We start from the raw sequence: 24,917 nt of genomic DNA on the forward strand, positions 1-24,917 counted from the left end.
TAAGACATAGTTTATTTATATCTCCACAGGTGATCATCCAATCCATTGCCATAATCCCTGACCTTTAGATTTGCCATAGGTTTGTAACCCTATACACATGAAATACTTTCACTGATAGATCCAGGACTGACTGCTGTCATTAAGAAAATGGAAAAATATTCATAAAGAAAACGTTTATTTTCTGAATTCAGAAATTTGCTGTTGTGTTTCATTCTATAGTTAGTTTATTGAAATAACCAATAAATCATATTTTGTACAACTTTTTTATACATTTTCAGTTTCTGAGATGTCACAGTTTCTGTTTGTTCCTCTGTGGACCCTCTCCTTGCTTTGTAGTCTGACCCAACTACGTTGTTTATCCAAATACTTTGAATACCTGTTTTCTTATATGTATGCATGAAAGAACTGATGCTCATCATATTCAAGGACTCAGTCTGGATAGCACAAAATGTGGGAATGTACAGGATGCAGGTGTAGAAGTCACAGCATCCTATGTGTAAGCTGTGTCAGATGGCATGGTCTGTCATGTGGCTAAACAAACTTAATATGTGCTGGTCATCTGAACAATGATCCTGTAGGTGGTTCACAATACCAAAAATACAGTCCACATTTTTGGACACTCAAATCTGCTTTATTACCCACACACATGTATTACATTTAATCAGATCTGCTCATGTTACGATATTGCATGTGACACAGTATCGGATTTTGGGGAAATCGAAGAATTTTTTAAGTCTTGCGCCTTTTAAGATGTACATCCACGTGCGCAACACTTAAGGGGGGTTCACACGGAGTCGTGGACCGGGCGAGAACACGACCAAAACGACCGGAGGTCGTGCTCACTACCGAGTGGGAACTAGTGGTCGTTGCACAGTTGGTAGTATACGACCTTGAAGACAGCGGTCGTAACCACTCCGGCATGTTGGAGTGATCACGACCAAGTCAATCATGTGCCATTTTCGAACACAGTGACTCTGAAGGCGAGAAGCATTTGCGAAGTCAAGTGGGAACTGGAGACGGGCGTTATTAAGCAGGTCGTGTGACCACTCAAATAGAGTAGTGTTCTCGCCTGGTCCACGACTCCCGTGTGAACCCCCCTTTAGAGCAATACGGCATTACACTGCAAGAAACACAATACGATACAATATGGGATAACTAACTAGACGACTTAGGGAACCCGAAAGTTCATCATCGAATTAACCAAAGCTCTCCACCGACCCTTGTCCTGGGCCAGAAAAATCCAATAGCCCGATACAATATGGATGTCTAAAAAATAACACGTAGGATAAGCGCTCTTATCGTCCCACAGACAAAATGGAAGAAAAGTTAAGTTTGGGTCCGCTTCGATATTATCACGCCACCTTGGAACAAAATAAAAATAAACATACAATCAAATGCTCCAGCTGTTTTGTGATGGGTTCAGAAGATCAATTGGCTTGTCACCACTGTCGACATTTCTTGGGAATAATAAAGTAGTTCTTGTGAATCGTGCCAAGATGTCTCCACGTATGCTGTCAACTTGCCCTATATGAGCTATAACTGGCTCTGAAGACTGAATCGTTGCCTTAGAACTAAACTATCGCACGTTTCCGCCATTCATCTCGCTCCCTGCCAACAGTTCCCAATGAAAGTAACGACTCCAGCATAGATAATTTCTAAATATAGCCTAGAACGACATTGAATCGCTCGCAGTCTGCTACATGCTGTACAATAATTTACTGAAGTATTTGGTGGGAAACTAGTTGCCCAACAATTTATTTCCTTCACTACTTCATACCTAAGTATAAAATATTCAATTTATTTTATAAATTAGCATCACATTCACTTTAGTTGTTCTTAATCGTTATATTCGCTGATGTGCCTTCGTTTATTATATATACACATATAAGTTAATTAATATTGAGAAACGAGAGATGACTATTGAGAATGAATAAAAATTAGCTAGCAGTATATATCCTCCAGCAAATTCCTTTACTGTAAGATTTTGATAGTATTAAATCTATTTCAGGTACAACTTGAAAGCTTAATAACTTAATTTCTCTCCCCGCCAGAAAAAACCTTTGGTGAAATTAATTATGAACTACTTTTAATATTTCTCATACTTAAGAAATAAAGGATGATAGTGGCAATTCACTTGCAGATCCAATCAAAATTTTGATTAGGTGGAAAAATGTCTTTAACCAGCTCTTAGATGTTCATGGGACTGATAATGTTAGACATTAAAATATATACAGTTGAACTGTTAGTGCCAGAACCTAGTTTAGATGAAGTTGGAAAGATGAAAAGTTATAAACCTCCAGGTATTGATCAAATTTCAAGTGAATTAATTAAAGCAGGTGGCAGAGTATCACAGGTGAAGAGATGGAATTTACCAAAGTGCTGGTTTGAGGCACAAAAGGAGGATTTAATTGAGGAGCTAGTGGTGCATGATGGACAGTACTAGATATCTTTCTTCTTTAAATTAATTATTAGAAACCCACCTTTCTTTCTTTAGCATTATGCTGATAACTCAACTGCCCCTCCCCCCCCCCCCCACAGAGAAAAGCAGAATTACGATCATCTGTGGAAGGTGGGAAGTGCCTGTGCCTATATTTTTGATACATGGAAGAATCACAATATATATAACATAACAATCTTTAATCTCTGCTACTTTTTGAAGTACACATATAACATGAGGGCTTGCATAGCAAAAGCAGCATAATGATTCCATTCCTTATCTAACACCTTCATATGATACCATTATGAAGCTTGGAAGAAGAGTGGAGGATGTTGTTACAAGCTGTAGATAGATAATTAGGGCAGTTTACAACTAGTTTACAAATAAGATACTGTGAGGTCATAATAGCATCACAGCATTGTGCTCAAGAGACATGAAACAGAGGTACAGCACACCATTCTGTAGCTTAGGAATGTTTTTTTTAAGAATCTCATAATGTTCTGAGTGTAAAACTATGTTATATAACAAACTATGCTAATACAAGTTACAGGATGGATACACGTTCTGATGTAAGTTGCAGAACTTTTTTTTTAAAAAAAAACCGCCTCTTGGCATAAATTGTTTTGTAATGCAGAAGGTTTATACAGTAAAATGGCCTACTTACAATTAAGGGGACAATTTGCTTGTAACCTTGTTCGTGCATGGCTGTAAATGGAAAGGCGACACAATGAGGACAACCAAGCCCAACATCATCCCAGTTGTCACATCTGGAGATAAATCACATGAAACAATAAGCAAAGGGTGTATACTGTTGTGGGGACCATAATGGTGGTCTGTACATTTCTGTATGTCTAAACTGTACCAAGCAAAATTGACCCTGAAATGGCAGATTGTTTCATGGGGAAAAAGTTAGTTGAACTTTTGTTTGTATGCATATATAGCAGAAACAAAGAATTCCACAGTTGTTTGTCAGAGGGAGAAGAGAAGCTTACATGATGCATTCACATTTCCTAGTAAACACAATAACAGTATCGCAGTATTTTCAAAATATAAATCTAATGAACTCGGAAAGTATAAATATGTTAACATTCCTTCCAATTAGAAATAATCTTGCAGAGCGTCAGGTTGAGAAATGGTTCCAAATGGTAAATTAAACTTTTCTGAACAGTATGTACTTATTTAATTGTTGTGTGTAGGTTTTTAAGGAGGATACATTGTTTTATCTAAATACATGCATGGTGTAGTGTAACTGCAGGATTGAAATTAGACCAGCTGGGGATAGGATATAAATGCCTGGTACTTTAAAGGTTAATGGCTAAATACTCTGTGTTAAATATTACCACTCTATTACTTTATATATATGTGGTGTAACCAACCAAATAGGAAGATGATATGGAGCAATGGTGTTAAGTAGTCTGAACCATGTGATGAACAAAAATACTTTGAAGGGAGATAAATTATTTCATATGTTCTTGTCTAAAAATTTTATTTTAAAAAATTTGATGTGGTTCACTATGATATCTCTCAGATTTTAGTACTGTGTACAGATGTTAGTTACTGATACTTGGAAACAGAGAACATTAAATCCTGAAGTCTTCTATATTTATTTCTAATATCTTAAGAGCAGGAGAGTGAGAACATATACTTTTACTGTTTTATTGTGTTAGGTTTGGCCTAGGGTTAACATTAAAAGCCATCTGTTAAAGAATGGTCAAGTTTCAGTATAAATTTAAGCAGACCAGAACCTACAATTGGAAAATTCTTATCTTAAGATTATGAAATATATCAGGATGGAGTTTGAACTTTACTGATCACTCAGTTATCTGTGAATAATGTGTAAGCATATCTCTGGTATCATTTATTCGTATTATAAAAGTACTTATTTTGTTGACATTCCTTGTGTTGATAAGGATGTGTTAAATCCATTCATCTAATTCATTCTGCTGCCTGCATTTTTCTAATAGGCACAAGTGTTGTCAAGCACAAACAGTAAGTGTCTAGGTTGTATATTTTCTCCAACTGAAACATTTTGCATTGCTAGATGGGTTATGTTCTTTGTGCAGAATGCATGGCATGACCTTCTCGGTCATGCCATGCAACTTTGTATTGTGGGTTTAAATTTTATTTTTTGTTTTCAATTCAGAAGGAGTTTGTGCAAAAAATTTGCATATAACCGAATTTTTAGATGTCATAATATGCAACTTTTATTTTAAACTTTTTAAATTCAATAAGTATTTAATGAAGTGCAACGAGAATTAATTTCTGTATCGTGTTGTGTGTAAAATATTATACTTTTTATTAGCTATAAATGAACATCAGGGCATTTGGAAAATATGTGCCCTGAGAACCTAAAATCCAATTTGCAGTGCAGCACTTTTCAGATGTTACCAGACACAACCTTATTAATTTTCAAATATTTATCATAAAACATTCACATTCTGGATGAGGTTTTTAGAAGTTAATAAATGTGTTGTGTTTCAAGAAAATTATCATTTATATTAAAAATGCCAAATGTGTCACATTACATTGTTTCTTCATTTATAATTCCACTTCACTGTAAAACAATTTCCAGTTATTTCTGTGCTCACTTTGACAAAGAAGGGATCACATAAGTTGAATCTGGATGCGGATGGGCCATCCGTTTGGTTTGCAGTCGAATCTGGGCAGAATGTTGGGAGCATTGTCTTGCTATAGGGTAGTATCATCTCCATGCCAGCTGTGACAGAATATTGCAGTGAATGGCACTGGTGCTCTTACCTTATTTGGTGGCTCAGAATTAAGGCACTCAGAGAACATAATGAGCAGTACAAGCAGAGCGAGGGTGGGAACTATACTTGTGACGTGCGATTAAAGAGTGACACTGAATTAATTAGTGACTTTGCCTAGGGACAAATGGGAGACTCATCACAGCAGCTGCTAGACTTTCTGCAGAATGTGGCTCTGTTTGCCTGTCCACTGATAGCGTATGTGTTCCTGTTTAAAAGCAGACAGAAGTTCAGAAGCTGTCAAGGACAATACAGCATAGCAGGTATATTTATAAACCAGTGTCAGGATATTTGGGTTTTTGACACATGTTGGAGGTTATGAGTCCAAAAAGTGGGAAGTTAGTGCATAGAAACTACACTGAAGTAAAGTCTGGTTTCTGTTTTCTTGACTTTGTGGGCTATGTAGTTCACTTCCCATACAATCTTACAATTTTAAATGTCTGTTAATCTTTTCTTTTAAAGGAAAAGTTTTGATGAAATTTAATGTCTGCTACCTCATTCAGACATCGTTTGTTTCTGTTTGTACAAATCATGTGCTCATAATGTCTTCTTTAAATGCTATAGGTCAATGACAATGCAACAGAATACAACTTAGCTTAGACGTATTATATTGGACACAGACACAGGTTGGTAATGTGATTGAATCTTGGTTGAGTCAAGATTCTTTTTATTGAATGCATCTACCCTGTTAGTATTATGAGTTTCAGGAAATTAGAAGTATGAGTTTAGGTTAGCCTCCAATGGCATAATGCATATACAAAATTTCTTCCAAATCTGTCCAGTGGTTCACCAGTTGAATCATACAAACAGATGGATGGGCAGACATACTCGGCCCTGCATGCATTTATTTTGTGCATAGCATGCAAAGAACAAATAATGACGCTCCTTTGCAGTGTTGTGGTGAAAACAAGAGAGTAAGGTACAGCTGTTGTGGTTGCAGGTAGGATATGCATTGCTTGCTTCTGGTAATTAACTTGATCCTCACTGTCATTGCCTTCATTATTAACATTAACATTCAGGTTAAAGACTAGCCACGTTCTGACTCGGTTCTGATGGATGTGATCGCATAGTTTCTTTGTTTTGTCAGGCTCAGTAGTACGCAGTCTGATGTTCTGTATCATCCTGTCACCCCACACGTCACTTGCACACATAATAATTTTTCTATAAAACTTTTTCTGCCCATCTCACACTTTGTTAAAATCAAAAACTAAATACCACCACGTGAGACAACTGCATGACTTAGGTGTGAGAAGAATCCTTATTAAGTCGTGCAAAGACCAAAATACTGAATATAATGAAGAGGAAGAGGGAATATGTCTAATGTCCAAAAAATGAAGTCAATTTTATGAAAAGTGGCCAGTACTTGAACCAGTGGCACTTCGTGTTCAAACTGTTATTTTATTAAGGTCTTCAATACATGAAACTAGTAATATTATGTTAGATGTAATCATTATTAATGAGATGATGCAAACTGAAAGCAGGGTTGACATTAACCTTTCAGTTCCAATTGACCACCTACCAAAGCTAGGTAAGAAATTTATTGCAACTAAAGGCCACGTAAGCCTATCTAACAAATATAGTTACACAATGGTATAACCTGCATCTAAATAATATTATAAGTTTATTATTTTGTTTGTATGTGTTTTTGTGTGTATATGTGCATGGGCATGTTTTTGTAGCATGGAATGATCAGAAAGTCTTGCAAGCCATATTAAAATATTTAATACATTTTGATTGTATTAATAAACGCACAGTGTCACTGTGACCTGCGAGGGGCTGACACAGGTCACATCGTGTTGTAATCTGCCTCATGCCAGCCCAGAAGTTGTTTTCAAACAGTGAAAATGCATGTGTTAGGAATGGTTTGCACGATTTTTTAATTACTATGTGTATTTACTGCCAGTATCATGCATGATACACACATAGTTTCTGTGTGAGTAGTTAAGTATCCTCTATTTCTGATTGATAGTTTCACAAATTTTATGTCTGTTTTGGAAGTGTTAACATGGCTGATAAATCAAATGGAATGAAGTTATAGGTAGATAGCTCTTACTGTGAGTGAACGAGTGCTTAATAGTATTTGGATATGTCTGTCAACATTGCAGACTGGAATTTCTTCCTGAAGAAATGGTGGGTGCGCTGGAAACTGAGGCAACCGCAGTTATGCCACCGACCCACGACAGTAGGGCCTGTTGTAGAGCTCATGGCAACCCAGGCTGATGAAGACAGAGAGAAGCTTCGGACGCTTGCAAAAGAGAAGGAGGTGAAGTATCAAACTTGATTGTCTCTAGTCTTTTGCAAGAACAGTAAGAAAATGATATGCAATGAAAGGGCCGGGATAGGACTTTAATGTAGAAAGGGTGCCCTGGATCTTTATTTTAAGAATCTTGCTTCTCAGTGACATTCAGAAAGATCAGATGTTAAGAGCTGTACAGGAGTACATGTGCCCAGAATTTTTACCATTTTCACAATAGCCCACCACTGGACTCATCATATATGTTAATTAATTAGTACTCCTCTGCGGTTGTCTGAAATACTAAATACACGTTTTTTTATAGTCAGGCTGTTGAACAGCCTATTGCTTAGTACTGTGCTCAGCACAGACTGTAAGTAGGATCTTACCACTGTCTGCAGGTGGACAGCATGGCAATATCTGGAACAGATCACAAGGGCAATTCCATTCATCTGAAAATCACCAGAAAGCAGCACAATATTACTGAAGTCTGGCTGCATGTCCAACTGGAAGATGGGTCTGTGTACCAGCTGCCAGGTATGTTGTTCCGTCTGCTATTGAGCCGGCATTAAACGCACACAAATATTAATAATGGGAAACAAAATCTGATTTCTTAGATAAGTTTACAAGTACAACTTTCTCCTGGCCTAAATGCTCAAAAATGTTTCTATATAAATTGTTATTCTGGGCTTGATTTCTCAAAAATAATTAGAGTTCTAGAGATGGATGTCTTCTGGTTATAGTGCCATGTAGTCTGGTAGAAGTATATAAGCGTTTCAGAGGTCCTTGCTGCCTCCATCATCAGGGCAATGAGTACTACAGCCTAGAACACAACCATCTTCAAATCTACCTATTACATACAGTAGGTAAATTATATTCCCACTTGTATAAAGATGAGAAAACCTTAGTGAACATTGTGACTTACTTGTAAACATTAGAAATTTATTAGCAGATTAAAAGCAGTGTTCAGGTAAGTATGTCTATAATGTTACTTTAAATTGTGCAGTTTCTTTGTAAGACCTGTGAAACTTGAAGGTAACCTGTTGAAAATGTTGATGCCACATAATATGCACTCTTCTGAAAACAAGAGAGGCTGGAAACTGGTCTTGTTCCTTGTGTTGACACTGTGTACAGCAGAATTGGTTTGAAAATGTTTCTGTTTGTTTACATTGAACTTCATTAATGAGAATATATATATATATATATATATAATATATATTTATATCAGAGAGCTAACATCTCAGATCTCTTAAAAGGGCAGAGATATATATTGGTAAAGAGAGAGAAGAAACTAAAGAGGAAAGGTAGATTAGATTAGACTAGACTAAAATATTAACATGACTAGAAAGAATAAAAAGAAGAAATTGAAGAATAGAGGCAAACTAGACTACAGTAAAACAGAGAAATAGATGCAAAGAAAAGACATAAAAAAACTGGAAGATGAAGGAGAAAGAAGGCAAGAGAAGGTAAGAGAAATTATGTGTGAGGAAAATAATATTGGAAATGGAAGATGAAAGTAAAACTATCACGATTATCATATAAGCTTTGTTTTGACCCTGATTTTGTAAAGATTTCTATACAGTCATGTGTCACCTTTCTTTGCTTTGCATCATGTATATAATACCTAAAATTTTGCATGAAAATTCTGCACTTGTAAATGCTTCTCATGAGGTCTATTGTGTTTTTACTTTGGTGTGTTCCAGGGCACCCAGACACTACCATACAGAGCAATAATAAAAGTTCCTGGAGTGGCGGGGGGCTCAAATTTCACATATGCGAGCCATTGCGTAGGTGGAGGATCACATTCAATGGACTACTTAGGTGTGTTGATTTTTGACTCTAACCGTTTCTGAGAGTGGCTGCTTCAGTAAGGCATTAGTATGTTATACATTGTATACTGTCTGAAGCAGTGCGTTTTGCTAGAAGGAGAGGTACTTCTACTTATTTAAGTTTCTGAACAAAACTAAACTGATATACATATTGTTAGAGATGTGAACAGGAAAAATCAATGCAATGAAAAACTATGTTTTGTAAGAGACAGTGTTACATGACGTTTCATAGCACCAGGAAGAATTTCTGGTCTGTCTTCATGAGACTTGTTGTCATTTCACTGATAATTTATTCTTGTACCAGCGTGAAACATGGAACCCTTTGAATACTCACCTAGTCTATACATTGCACTCCACTCATAATTCTGTCACTGCTCGGTAGTATAAAATGGTCAACCAAACCAATCTACTGTTCTTGACTTTACTAACATTCAACCCCAAACCACCAAGATATATTTCCCCTCCAGGCACAAGCCTGTTCCACCTTCACAGCCGTCATTTGAATGGTCTTCTTTCACCTGCATTTCTTTTTTGTACTAAAGTAAAAGTGTTTGGGTTTTGTTATCATTCAAATTGTTAGGTTAGGTTTAACCATTTTTGTGAGATTTCAGGTTCCAACAGTGACAAGACTGAAGATGGCCGTCTTCTCAATGTCGCGCCATAGTGTCTGGTAATTGCCTCCATCATCAGGGCAGTCAGTGATGGAGGCAGCAAAAACCTTTGAAATATCGGTCACTGTGAACTGTCTGATGTTACTGTGATAACGTTTTGTTGCTGTTTTAGGCATGGAGTGAAACATAAGGGGAACATACAGGACAAAGAAAATGATGTAATTGTTCATGTCCAGTTTAGATTTATGTGAGTATAACTCAGGATTGGTTCAAACCTCTCTGTTTATCCATTAAATTCTCTACTTTCTTCCAAACTCTGAGAAAGAAGCCTGAATATGGTAAAATTGACATCTGTGGTGAAATATAATACTTTTCTTCTTGGATATTATAAAAAAGTGATCACATTGTATCACTTCAGCTTGTCACTAAGGATATGTGTACAGTAGTTAAAAGGGGTTGTGAACAAGGCAATATTAGCATATGTAAAATATACTCACATATAGAACGGAATGTTAGTACCAATTTGAGTAACAAATGGAGTGTTTGTTTTATGTATCTCTGAACCTGAAAATGAATTTATGTTGGGAGAATTTTTCAATGAAAAATGAAAACATTTCTGCTGTTTCCTTCTCAAGTAGGGAATTGTATTCTATGGTGTTAGAAATTAACTGAGTGAATGGAACATATTAAATTACAGTGTGTTGCCTTGCTTTCTGTAGTAGAAGAATAGAGTAAAATTTAATGTACCCTACAGCTCTTATGATTTGGAATTGTGATGCATAAGGACATTTAAATGAAGTGGTCTGAAGCCATCAATATTGATCAAAGGTATGTTGAATTTCAATGGAATGGTAAATACTTAATTTCTCATACTAAAGATAAAATAAAACATTCTCTAGTGAAATTATTTTCAAACATTAAACTAATGGCTGAACCTCTGAGGTTAAAGATCTGGATAATCCTATCATGTCAGCCACGGATATTCAATTTGCTAGCAGAATTGACAAATAATACCCTTTACATAACAAAAATAAAAATAAAACTTACCCCAACTACAGCATGTGCAGGTTTATTTAATCATTATTACCAGACAAGCATCTGCTTATAAACATTCGTTCTGCTAGGAGGGTCACATGGTTCCAGTTCACACATTCTCTGCTGTCTTCAGCAGTTTCAGTTTCTGGAGTGTTGTGGCACTCTGCTGACAATTTTGAAACCCCTGTTCCACTGCAAGATTTCTGAGGGATTTCTGAGAACAGTTTTCAGGCCTAATACTTTTACTGTCTGATTTATTTTCAGTGAACATGTGGCATTTTGATTTTCGATTTTTGTCCAGTAATGAACCTTACTTGATTTATAAACAGGTATTCTCCTTATTTTTCTTATAGAACTGTTTTTTACGTATGTATTGGACATTACCACTCTTCAGGTCAAGTACAGCAGTTGAAGTTGTGCAACATGGGGTTTGCAATGCAGGAATAAGTCAGCCCATAACACATAAGCTTCCTTCACAGGAGCTATGCCAGCAGTTTTATGAACTGCTCTGAAAAAACCTAACTGTAGTTTCCACCTTTATCTCGATAACACATAACCTAAAAATCAACTTGCACAAACAGACTGTATCACAATCACACATAATCTTCATGCAAACTGAACTGGGAATTTTAATGTGTTAGTTAGTATTTTCATGTGACTTGCAGATGGACAGCCTGTAGTGATGTTATTGACATTCAGAGAGGCTGGAGCACTGAGCTGATGTGTAATGCTTTAGCCAGAGAACCCTGGAGAAATGGGAAATGGATGAAAATGAGGTTAGTGATCTTCCGAATGGCAGGCATTATACTCTCGCTCCTCCCTGTTTTTCATTTACTATTTATGTGTGACATTGCTTTTTGTTTATCTTTCCAGCAGTTGGTTTATAACCTCTCTTTCATTTTCAGTAGCCTAGTGGTTAGCATTGCTATATTTGTAGTAAAAGGGTCATTGCCCTTATTCCAACTGATTGTCATATGCATTGTCTGATTTGTTTTTGGAATGTCTGTTAGATCATCCATGGATGGTTCAAAATCGCTGTTATGGTGAAATCTGGTATCTTTTGGAAATGTTATTCTTCTTATATTATAACTAGGCTGTTGCCTTTATTCGCTTCTGTTATGATCACTTTATTATCATGTATTTTATGTTTTATATTGTTGATTAAATGTTTTTCATGTCTACCTACTTTTTTCCAAAAAGGATTATATATATACCTCCCATCCTCACATGTTTCCCCGTGGTCCATCTTAATGTTATCTTTTTATCTCCTCATTCCCAACTTTTCAGTGGCTTTCTCCACCAACATTTGAATGCATTTCTTGTTTCCCCATACTACATATCCAGCCCATTTGCACATCCCAGATTTTGCTGCCTTAGCAATGCTAGGTGACATGCAAAAACCACAAAATTCCTCATTTTGTAATATCATAAATTGTCTGTTTATGACACCCTTCTTACATCCAAAGATTTTCCTAAGAAATTTGTTTTTAAAATATCTGTAATTTATGTTCTGTTCCTGATAAAAGTCACTAACTTCCACAACTGTTACTGATCAGTAGTGGTGTGCTGAAAATGAAATTATAGAAGTTTTGTGATGTGTAATCACTTTTAACTCCATGGACCAATGTCATTTTTAAGAAGCTGATAGTCACTCAACTGGTCAAGAAATTCCCCAACCTTCTGGAACCCAAAGTGGCATTGCTGTGTTAGCAGGCATTTTGTGCATGTCCCTATCCTGAATCCATTCTATACCCTGGCATCCGATTTCTTAAGATACATTTTAATATTATTCTTCCACATACTCCAAAGTCCTACAGGTGGTATAATTTATCACTTCCTTTATGTATGCTCCATGTGCCACATGTCTGATCCTTTGAAAGTCACGAAGTAGTACAATATTTAATTTAATGGAGCAGAGAGGTATGCTTGAGTGTGTGTTATAGCATTGATTTCATGTGTTTTTAAAGGAAACAAATAGGAGAAGGCTATGACCAATGGGGCACACTCCAGGGTACATGGACACTTGGTAGTGACAGCAATAATGTGAAAGAATTGTACCTAAGAGGCATCAGACAAAGGCGCTATGGGACTGATGAGGTGGTTCAGCAGCGCAGAGCCATAAACTATGTTGGAGTAACTACAGATGGATCCATGTTCAGCATCGAGGCAAGAAGCAATCAGAAACCAGGTGTTACACAGTGAGTAGGAACATGGAAATGTTTTCATTCTATTTCTATATCCATTTCACTAAAAGTGTGGCTCAAATATATTGTAAGCAACTGGGTTGCAACTACTTAGCAAAAAGTATCTCATGATTTGTGATGTGAAATTGATGCACGCTTATTTTTTCAGTGCTATATTTGGGCACGTCTATCAACCAAATGGACGCCAAGCTTCAGTAACTTCATGTGACCTCTCTCTACCAAGCCTCGGTGAACACCCCGACTCCTTGCCTCAACATGTTGTACTGAGATTTTCAGGTACTTTAAAATATAGCAGTTTTAATTCTTGTGGAGCAGGACAAAATTGCTGACTACATTTCCAATTGTTTGCTAACATAAATAATTGACTGATGACAAACTCTGTTAATGAAACCCAACGTTTCAGCATCACTAAAATTAGAAACAGCCTTCGTAATTCGTATTCTTTGTCAGATATTATTCCAATGATTAAATCAAAGAGGATGAGATAGGACGTGTAGCATGTGTGTGAGGGACATATAAACTCTGGTGAGAAGAGATTACTTAAGAGATTTAGGTGTAGATGAGAGGATAACATTAAAATGGTATCCATTTGTGGGTTCTTATGAACATGGCAATGCACCTTATACTTTTATTGAAGGCAAGAAATTTGTTGCTCATCTAAAAGACTATCAGCTTCTCAGAAAGGATTCCGCTGAATGGAGGTGCTTACAGCATGTAATATCTGACTTATTTTTGCAACTGTGCTTTCGGTTTACCAGGTTGCTAAGTACCTTCTCTTTTATCTAGCTGGAGGAAAGAACTACACGACAAGCATTCATACACTACCCAACAGTGCTGCTACTCTCTATGGTGGATGTCCATGGAACTATGAGGCCCACTTGCGTGTATTTCGGTGTATCCTCAATGCCAGGCTGGGAGCTGGAACAGCTGTCTTTTGGTACAGGTTAGTCAGCAAAGGGATAAAGAATGTTTTATACTGCATTTAAGATTCTATTATCTGTTAATTATTTTGTTATACATTATTTTTATATGAACTCTGTCTATAGCTTACAATACAGCCAACGTACAGTTCAGCCAGAGTAATCCTCAACATCACTGACAATACACAGATAATTATTGAATTTCTGGAAAATACTGCATGCAGGAAATTGGCCAGGGACCCTGCACAGTACATGGAGTTGAGAATGGCACTTCTAATCAAAAAGTCCCCACTTTCTGAAAATGTCGGCTGGCAAGTGTTGCCACATGTTTCAAGGCCACCCAGACTTTACCAACTTTAAAAAATATAAAAGGAAGGAGTCCCCCTGCAGCCTGTCTCTTACAATCTCACAAAACACCTATTGGGCCTGCTTGGACCATGTGTAGGCAATTTAATACAGTTTTGCTTTAGTATTGACCTGGATTGAAACTCAGCCAATTACATTTTAAAATTGTATAAACCTAACCAATCAGTCATTCGCAAGTTAAAATTTTCCAACATTAAATTTTTAGCATGTTTTATAAATTTTGTTGTTTCTTAAAATTTCTGAGCTCCATAAATCTTGAAGAAACCTGAAGATGAAGGCACCATTTTCGTCCAGAATGTTGGTACACACCCAGAAGACTGTTTAGAACATTGACCCAGAAGGCCATGATCTAAAATATTTTCTATTCATTCTGTGTACAGTTTCATGGCCATATTTAAACCGAAGTTAAGTGTGACTGTGTTATTCTGACAGGTACTCTGGATCATGCCCAGCTTCTCCTCTGGTTTCGTTACCCATATTAAAAGAACCAGAGCTCAGACCTGAATCTCCACTCCCACTTGTGGTGGATTTTAAGGACAGAGAGTGTGGCATTAGCACTCTGGTTGGAGGAAAGGGATCGGCCCTTGCACTTCTGACTTCCCTTAAAGAAAACAGGGTGAGCATTAACAATTGTAATTTTTGTCATCATTACCATTGTATGTTGTTGTTTCCAACAGGATGGATCATCTTATAACAAAGCCTCCTTCTTAGTTCTCAGTCCTGCCTAGCACTCCTTGCGTCTGTCCATTTTGTGCATCATAAATGTTTCCTTGCTTGGTTTCTTCATGCAGTCCTTTGTCTGGACATGTTCATATTTTATGCTATTAACAAAATTCTGTTGCCCTTCGCATGTAGCACAAGTCTCTACCACTGTAACATCATTTCCACGCATACTTATTGTCAACTTACAGTTCTTGAAAAATGTTATAATTTTTAATTGATCCCATTTTATTTATTTGTAAACAGGTTTGCAAAATAGTTGAAGTGTGCCATTAGCTTCACCATGCCATTCTGTCTGTGTGTCTGTTTGCTTAACAGATTTTTATGAAATTTGATATTAGGTAATTTTGCTAAAATTTATTGACGAATTGCAGTTTTGATTAAAAATCTGTGGAAGTGAGCTTGAAATCACATCACTAATCCTTGGTTAGATGGTTACCTGACATCGTGCCCACACAAAGTCCATTAGTCGCAGACAACTTTGATGTTACTGATGTCATTCAAAAAAGTTAAAGGTTATGTTTTTGACAAAACAAACAGCCTCCCCCATCTACTTATGCTACATACAAAAGAGCATTCACAAATTAAAATCAAGAGTTAGTGATAAAGCATATGCAGCTGAATTAGTGTGCTGCGCATAGAGTTCCTCATTTGTTTTAATAATAGAAGCCCAGTCTCAGCTACTAGTAATATGAATAAATCTCATTTAGTTTGTGTTTAATCATGGGCAGCGTGTCGTAAAGAGCTAGGCCCAACCAAAATTTAATGTCTTGATCTATGAAAGTACATTTATAATTTGTTTACGTATAGCATGGCACAAACAGGCTTTTATCAAAATCTGCGGAAAGTTCTTAGAGGCCTGACTCCTTTGTGATGGTTGGAGCTGTCCTTCCTGCATTTATTTAATCAGCAGATTAAATAAATACACATTAAAATTATGCTTATTCTTGGAATTTTTCTGTACTATTCTCATACTAGTACAGTAAATAATTTGCAGTGTTGCAGAGCACACAATTTTTATATAAAAAATTTTAAACGATGCTGGTGGTTATTTAGCAACAAATTATATGTGGCTTTTGAGTTTTGTGAATTTGAAATTATTGGGAAGAAATTAGTTATGGTCTGGCATGTTCCAAACATTTACTTGGACTGACTGAAGAAATCACGAAAACCTGTCAGCATCCCTTCTGAGATTTGAACCAAGCACCTCACAAATAAAGTCAGAAATGTTACTGCTCAAGCCAGTTGACTTAATAAATATCTTTAATGGTGCAGTGTTTCTTTTGCTGTGTGTGAGCATTCGTAGTTGCTCGGTACAGTGCTTGTCGTCATTATTACAGTTGTCAGCCGTGATTCCACCTGGATTCTGTGTCACAGTGGTAGCCCTGGAAATTCAGATGCAGGAGATTAGTCAGCTGCAAGATGCTTTGACCGCATTGCAGCATGTGAGCTCCACGAGTACAGAGCTTGATGTCATTCAGGAGCAATGCAATAAGTGAGTAACAGTTGTATTATTTGTTGCGCTCATTTCTGCAGTCTTACTGATGACGTGTCCGCACCACTCACTGTCAGTGCCAGCCCCCTGAACGGTTTATGTTTTTTAAATGCATTGAAGTCCATTTATTGCTGACACAAGTCTCTTATAAGTACAATAACTGTGGAGGCTATAAATTAGATTTGTGATGAAATCAGTTCATATTCAGCAGTGGCTAGTATTTTTGCAAAAGTGTTAATATGCATAAAGTTATAAATTATTTCTCTCTGTACTTTGTTAAATGTTTTCCATATCAAAAATATGTTTCGGGTAAAAGCTATAAATATTGCAGCAAATTATCACTGATTTACACTTCTGTGGATTCTTTCAGTTGATACATGAATTTATTACACACACTGTTATAATTAATTATATCCTTGATTACTGCTCTGTCAGTTTACAAATCACAACTTTGCAGATGGATGTCCAGACTTTACATTGATTATCACTACCATTTTTATGTCCCACATTTACAGACATAATAATTTGATCTATATTTTTTGTGTGTTCATATTGTTATGTCATGAAAAAATTTGGAAAGTTTCATTTGTGTTCTTCGTAAAGTAAGGGTTGTGTTTGACTGTTACAAATAAAAATTAAATTTGCTTGAACACCTCTTAGTGTGAATCTGCAGATGTCATAAAAATTCGAGTAGCAGGTGTAGTTCTCCCATGCTTCATACTTGAAATGCATAAAATCTTACAAAAGTTATGCTGTTATTGCTTCATTCACAGAATCTCATTTGTGAAAATGGGTCCATGCATTGGAGATGAGGCTGACCATAATTTAAGAGGCGCATACATTCCAATTTTCCATTGCTCTCCCTTTTTTTCTGAATGAAGTGTCAAAATGTTGTAGGGGTGAAGAGTGGCTTATTTTGTTATATGCAGAAAAGATTCTGCAATTCTTATGAATAGTTTAGTTTTGATTGGCATTCCTATTATTTGCTATATAGACCCTGCAGATGAGTCACGTGACCTAACACACTCCGTGCCAGCTGTGTACTGTCAGCAAATGTATTCTTCTTTCTTGCCAGAACCGTAACTTTGTTTGAATCTACTGCTGTCTGTGAGGCTGTGAGATCTGAAGTCTCTAACCATCTCCAACATCTCTTAGACTGTGTCTCCAAGCCACAACTATTTGCAGTACGATCTTCAGCTGTGGGTGAAGACTCTGAGGATTTGTCGTCAGCTGGACAGAATAAAACACTGCTTGGGGTTCGTGGGGAACTTGCAGACATTCTGGAAGCCATTCAAATCTGCTGGGCATCTCTGTACACGTTGCAGTCAGTACAATACAGAAGGTGAACATAGAAGACCACTTTTTTAGATCACAAATGATAAAGGTGTGGTGATATAAACCACTAATCAGAGCAGGCACGTATTTGTGTTAAAGTAAATGATGTGAACTGTTCTGGAATTTGTTGTTTCAGGGAATCCAAAAATTGTAAAAGAAAATTACTAACAAAAATTATTTTATTGCAAGGCATGACTAATTGCTGTATATAAATGTGTGTTTTTCTTTGGAACTACACTGAAAAAATAATATTATAATCAACCTACAGTTAAATAAGGACTTATATCAAGATGTTTCTGTACCATTTATCAGTGTGGATTAATAATTTAATTATACCCTTTAATATCAGGTTACTGAAATGATTTATACCTTTTTATGTAATGTTTATTTGAAAGTCAGAGAGTACAGCCTAAAATAAGGAGGTAATTCTGACTTATATGGAAATCCTTCTAGAGTGTACTGACATTGTTTTCATGGATTAGAACCTGATATAAAGTTCACAAAACCATATTACATGATGCAAATCACACCATGTCATGAAGTCTATGATGGGCCAACTATGGATATCACTGCTGTGTTTTAAAAGACGCAGTGGGTTAATGTTATTTCTTAAGGAAATTTAAGTAGTTTATAATCTTTGTCTACAACAAATAAGTGTTTATTTTCTGTATTTATTTTTCAGTATATTGTAATTTCATTGCATCACCTTGAAACAGTTTGGTGTCTATATTATAAATTTGTTCCTGACTTGACTGACAATAGCATAGTTATTCATTTATACCATTTGTGATCAGCTCTTATTAAATTGTATCTTATATGGTGTGGACTAGATGAATCTGGTTCGACATAGAGTCCAGTGTCACAATGTTGTGTGAACAGTCAGTGGGTCAATTCTCAGCTCCTCAAGAAGCAGTCTTTGCAAAGTTCTAACAGTGATAAATAGGTGGGAATTTAGCATTCTGGGGTTGTGTTCTGTTGTAGGCAGTTTGGTCAACCGGTGCAAGTTGGCATGGGTGTTGTGGTACAGCTGATGGTACCAGCAGACAGTGCAGGCGTGCTCTTCACTTGGCATCCTTTGACTGGAGACCCACGCCAGATGCTTATCACAGCTAATTTTGGGCTGGGTGAGGTATGTGCAAACACCTTGATAAAAATTAATAGGCTAATTGCCTCTGAATTGTTCCCACAATATTTGGTGACAATGAAGTAAAACATTTTTGATTTAATTCTGACATCACCTCGCTCAGGACTGATTGGAATTGAGTGGGAGAAATTATGGTCTTTTGTGTGCTGATGATGTACACGTCTTTAGAACACAAATATAATAACAGTTCTGATAAGACGAGTGAGAACATTGATCTGGAAGTGAATATACTAACATGAACATTGGAATGCAGTAACAAAAGAGAATGAATTCATAATGAAAATTGAAGTAGAATTAACACAGAAAATACATCCTGCTAGACAGTAATTTTTTTTTATTTAACATCACACAGCAGAGTCCTTAACGCAGAAGCTGGATAAAACTTTATTTTTAGTCGCTATTTTTTACATACCTCAATAAGTGCTACAGCCAGTTCTAATGCCTTTCTTATAAATTGATACAGTAATATATTCCTTCCATTGCTCTGCCAATTCTTCCTTATTTCAAATGGAATCAGTAAGTTTATGAATCTCAAAATGTGATTTAAACCTTTCCAACTTTTCAATGAGCAATCTCAACCTCAAAAGAACTGAGCTCAGGTATCAGTGGCTCAGCTAAAAATTTACGGTATTTCTTTACAAGCTCAGGTACTGTTAGCTTATCAGAAAGGGCTCTTCTCCATGGAGTCAGTTTTTGACAGCACCAAGTGAATTACAGGCAGGACAGCAAGTGAGTAGTGTGTCCAGTTAAGCCCAGCACAGTGATTATTATGATGTACAGATGAAAACATTTTTATGCACATCATCAGGGCTGTGATTTCTGAAGCATACATACAAATCCTGAAATAATCAATTGTTACATAGTGTTAAATAAATCCATGTTGTGTTAAGAATCCGCTTTGTAATCACTGATTACATCATAATATGAAATCATAGTGATGAGGCACTTTTATGTTTTGACACATGAACATGCAGAATAAACAACATTAGGATATGGTAAGAAGTCATTATTTTAACCTCTGATATTTTGTAATATTTTGTCACTAAGTGTCTTTTCAAAGTGTAAACAGTTTCGTTTGTATGCATGATTTTATATATTTAATATCTTTAACTAATTATTCTTTATTTTAATTTCTATGTTGTTAAAAGAAAGTGCCAGTGTATCATACATCCAACAGATAAGCCCCATTTTGAGTGATATTCTTGGATTTTTTCACTTCAGAGTGTTGTGTCAGCACAGCTAGAGCCTGACACAATTCTTCTAGAGAGGGACGGGATGGGACAGCTTGTACTGAAGGAGAGCACATGTGGGAACAAGTGGCACAGAGTTGTCATGTCAGGTGAGATGAGTAATATTAAATGTGTGAGATTGCAGAGAATAGTGAGGATAATTAATCATGATGAGTGCTACAGTGTAAATAAAAACAAATTTTTTGAGATTGTGTTCTTTAAAATAATTGACTGTTAGCATATTTAACAATTCTGGTTGTACTACAAAGATTGTATAGAACTCAATTAGACATGAAGGTGATTTGGAATGGTAGGTAAGTAACAGTCTGAAAGGGTTAAGTAATGTCCTGTCATTTACCTGTAGAGACTGAGACAAACCATGAAAAACATTTGTCACAGTAGCATGTATGTGCTTGAGAATCGAACCAGGTACCTCCAAGATAAGATTCCAGTTCTTTGCTGCTCAGTTAATGGGCGACAAGGTAACATGAAGGTACGATTGTCCTGTATGCTTAATTAAGCATCACACCATGTAGACACAGGGGAAGTGGAGGCATAACTCAACACGTTCTTAACTTTTGCAGTAGACGGAGGTGTGTTTAACTACAAGACCGTGCACCGATTGGGTGTGTAGGCCCCAGAGCTGGCTATATGTCACTGAATTCTGTACTGTAGAACATCTGCAGCTGAAACAGTCACAAACGCACCTAGAAAGTTATACAGTTTATTTACATCTTTCCCTAGTGCCCATCAGCTTCTCATTCAGAAAGTTGACATTATGGATGACAGTCTTATAAGAAAGCATTCCACTGAGCTCTTTTTTAAGTACGCAGTTGACACATTATATTACTTCATTAATTTTGCCAGGAGATGATATTTAACTATCAAAACATGTTGCCACTGATGAACTGATTGTTTTAAGCTTTCAAGAATAGTGTGTTTGAAAGAAATATTCACAATCGTACATTTTGTGGATGAAATATGCCAGTCTGGACTCTTATTTTGATGTATACTGACTTCTTCCTTATTTTCCCATCCAATTTGAATTCTGTTACTTTGATAGGTCCTTCACTAAGAGCCTTCTGGTTTTAGGCCTCAGACTTTTCCATTTCCACGTAGTAATGTATTTTGATTCTCCCCTCTCTGAAGTGGATTGCCTCACTCTGTGTTATAGATGGTGGTCATCTGGATTCCTGCCCCGTGTAACATTCTGGCTGTGTGCCAATATTTGAGAGGAATGCTACGCACACAGACAAAATTCCACATGGTGTAACAACCCAGAATACCACCATCTACATTTGCATTGCTTTATATGCCTCAAATCCTGCACTTTTATGTGTTTATCCTTCTCATTTAATTTGTGAAACATGTAGCTCAGTCTGTATAGTGACTGGCTATGGACTGGATGACCAGGACTTGATCCCTGACAGGGACAGACAATTTTTCCTCTAGCGTCTGCATCCAGACCAGTTCTGGGGCCCACCCAGCCTCCTATCCAGTGGGTACCAGGGTCCTTTCCTGGGGGTAAAGCGTGGCCGGGGCACGAGACTTACCACTCACTCCCCATCTAGTGCTTGGCACAACTTTGTTAAATACTGTGTTAAAAGTTCTATATTCTTCCCATACGTCTGAATAGATTTGATGTTCTCACACTGCCAAAAACATTGAATGTGGTCGTCTGGTTTGTGACACTATGTAGTGTTGTAGGTGGTTATGTATTGATTTTATCTTCAGAGTGTAGCTTAAATCATTTTTCAGGAACGTAAGTTACCACCTAAAGGACTGCATGGCATCACAACCCAAAAGACCGCAATTGAGAGGAGAATTATTTAACTGTTCTGTGATACAAACTCTCTGATAATTATTCAATTATTTGCTACAGAAAAAGGTGGTGTTATTACTGAACCTCTAGATAAAGAAAAAGTTTCACAGTTGTGCCTTACAAAGGAAGAAGCGTTGGCAGTGGGTCACCTAGGAGTACAACTGGAGCAAATGTTTGGTGGGCCCAGAGATGTGGAATGGGCAGTGTCAAAGGTGAGGGTCTGAAAAGGAAGAAATCAATCTTGCAGCAAATGTAATAGTAACATTATCAGCTAATTTAACTAGTTAATTAACTTTTTAGTGTTGTGTGTGCGCAAATGTAATAGAGAAAAGTAACAATGACTACGTACAGTTGAATAGGACTATAGTGTGGAATGAAGCACTGGGAAGGATATGAAAGGATAAGGCAGAGCCTGTTGTAGGGTCGTATGCTAGCAGTTGCTCTGAAAGACTGAGGAAAAACACAGAGGACTTCAGTCAAGGTAGCTGATGTCTGAACCAAGAATTGAGTTCCAGACTTCCTATCTACGAGAGATGCAGGAGCGTCCTCAGTTCAAAGAAGAGTCGCAGTAACAGCTGATAATCAGATGCAGGGGCTTGAATAAGTGACCTCTGAGTAAAAAGGTTTAAATGTATTTTGCTTTTTTATAAAACTTTATGGCTGTACTGGTCACTTTCAAACACATCCTTGGTCTGCCTTTTATTCTGCCTCAGACGTTTGTAATTTAATTGTGTCTTCAGTCAGTTGTATTTACCCATTCCACCTTTCTGTGTATGTATTAGTCTCTTAATACTACTTTAAATTTTAGCTGAACATGTTTTCAAAATTCTACTTGTTATTTCATCATAACCTGATATATATTTTTTTAATCTGAAGCCATGTATTATACGTTTTGTTTCAGTTTCAGTGGTTGGAATAATTTTAATGCCAGAATATTTTTCAAGAAAAGCATCTTTTAAAAATTAAGTAGCATCTTCTGTTCCCTCATGATGAAAATTTAAGTTTGCTAACAATTTAGAATAATTTTATTTGTTTTGTAATTATATAGTGTTCTAGTTTTTCATAAATCAGCAATTCACATGACCATCAATTGGCATGAAACATGAACCTCTGTTTATCAGTGCCATTGGCATGCATGAGCATCGTGGGATATTTTATAATTCCTTTTGAAAAATTAAAATATAATAATAAGAGTAATTCGTGGTGCAATTTATAGCAAATACCATTAAAAAAATTTTGGTTTCTGGAATCACTCTTACATGATACAGCACTAAGTGTGCTGGCTTCATTATTTGTCAAAACACCTTACTGTGTATGATTGACATTATAAAATATTGTATCTCTCGATTTTAGGGTCAAATCTACTTGCTACAATCTCGGCCAATCACATCATTTGACTCCTGGTCAAAGTTTGAGCTTCTTCATGAGTTTGATGGTCCTATCATCACTGACACAGAAATACTGACAACTGCAAATGTTGGGTATTGAAAGAATAAATAATACTACTAATAATAAGAGCAATAATAATAATAATTATCACAACAGGATAGTTCTGGGCACAGCTCATTCAATCATTAACAGCTCTGACCCCCTTTTGACATTCGTATGTTCGCATGAGTCTGCGGGTGTAGGGGCGTTTATATTTCAGGCGGCAAAGAGAGCAGCAAATGACCTCGGATTTGACTTCGACACCAGCTCAGTTGGACAGCGAAGACAGTTGCCCCTCTTGACACTGACGTCAGATCAATTCAAGGGCACTGTTAAGAAGGCCGAGCAAACTTTGTTGCTCAAGCAACATGCAGATAAACCCATGCATGGGGCCTTCTTCAAAAATGTAGAAAAAATGGGCTTGTCAAAAGACCTGACGTTCGCCTTTCTACGGTCGGCTGGACTAAAGTCTGAAACCGAGGGTTTCATCTTAGCGTGCCAAGATGGTGTTGTAAACACACTTGTGTACCGCCGAATGGTGATGGGTGTGGGGGTAGTGGATACTGTCTGCAGGGCATGCCGAATGCAACCAGAGACGTTGATGCATCTTTTGTCGGCATGTAAACATTATGCCAGCTGCGCCTACATTCATCGACATAACGCTGCTTTACGTATACTCTACTACCACCTGAGACACTTTTACGGCATAGATAAGACACCCGTTTTGCCGTACGCTCCTGGGGACATTGAGTCCGTCGTTGAGAACGACAAATGTAAAATTTATTGGAACTATTCGTTCCCCACTACCAGGCAGTTAACAGCCACTAAACCTGACATCGTTCTCATCGATACCTCTGGATGCACCATGTATGTCATCGAGTTTTCGGCCCCGGCTGAAACCAACATAGTTGTGAAGGAGGCTGAAAAACGGACCTTGTGTTTGAGCTAAGACAGCTGTACCCAGGATTCACTGTCAAATTAATCGTCCTCATAATCGGAGTTCTTGGAGGAGTCAAGTCGTCACTGCCGGCTAACATCAAGCTCATTCCGGCATGCCAGCGTAACGCTGAAGCACTACTCAGCCGGATGCAAAAGGCCGTGCTTCTTGGGTCGCTCCGACTACTACGTGCGCACGACCCCAACTCACTGTAGCCGCCTATCTCGTGGTTCGAGCCGTGACTACAGTTTCATCTGGGCTGCAAGCATCCGAGTTATGACGGCAACACGCTTGAAGTTTTTGGCTGCTTGTGGACCAATTAAACAATTCATAATAATTATAATAATAATAATAAGATAGAACCATCACAAATAATAAACCAGATATTATAATCAGAAACAAAAACG

At 37.1% G+C, this 24,917-nt stretch overlaps 1 protein-coding gene across 3 annotated transcripts in view; it reads left to right on the top strand.

Annotated features, from left to right (window-relative positions):
• Positions 1-936: 936 nt before the first annotated feature.
• Positions 937-24,917, top strand: part of LOC110839557 (uncharacterized) — a 39,245-nt gene continuing 15,264 nt past the window's right edge. Inside the window, exons 1-17 of one of the 3 annotated variants that reach the window (XM_087340373.1) lie at positions 937-1,630; positions 5,324-5,465; positions 7,308-7,465; positions 7,837-7,972; positions 9,139-9,256; positions 10,048-10,122; positions 11,576-11,686; positions 12,878-13,108; positions 13,263-13,390; positions 13,901-14,057; positions 14,833-15,016; positions 16,461-16,615; positions 17,691-17,957; positions 18,932-19,079; positions 20,316-20,433; positions 22,206-22,357; positions 23,499-23,626. In XM_087340373.1, coding sequence (XP_087196499.1) covers positions 1,625-1,630; positions 5,324-5,465; positions 7,308-7,465; positions 7,837-7,972; positions 9,139-9,256; positions 10,048-10,122; positions 11,576-11,686; positions 12,878-13,108; positions 13,263-13,390; positions 13,901-14,057; positions 14,833-15,016; positions 16,461-16,615; positions 17,691-17,957; positions 18,932-19,079; positions 20,316-20,433; positions 22,206-22,357; positions 23,499-23,626 — 2,414 coding nt within the window. In that variant the 5' untranslated portion in view covers positions 937-1,624. Of the gene's footprint in view, positions 1,631-1,655; positions 1,782-3,039; positions 4,427-5,323; positions 5,466-7,307; positions 7,466-7,836; positions 7,973-9,138; positions 9,257-10,047; positions 10,123-11,575; positions 11,687-12,877; positions 13,109-13,262; positions 13,391-13,900; positions 14,058-14,832; positions 15,017-16,460; positions 16,616-17,690; positions 17,958-18,931; positions 19,080-20,315; positions 20,434-22,205; positions 22,358-23,498; positions 23,627-24,917 lie in introns of those variants that run through there. The other 2 variants (XM_087340377.1, XM_087340375.1) reach the window with 2 other exon arrangements.

Source organism: Zootermopsis nevadensis, unplaced genomic scaffold, assembly GCF_977971745.1.
Source record: "Zootermopsis nevadensis isolate Lab colony 2312 unplaced genomic scaffold, Znev_1.0 Znev_ptg000003l, whole genome shotgun sequence".
NCBI classification, from domain to species: Eukaryota; Metazoa; Arthropoda; class Insecta; order Blattodea; family Termopsidae; genus Zootermopsis; species Zootermopsis nevadensis.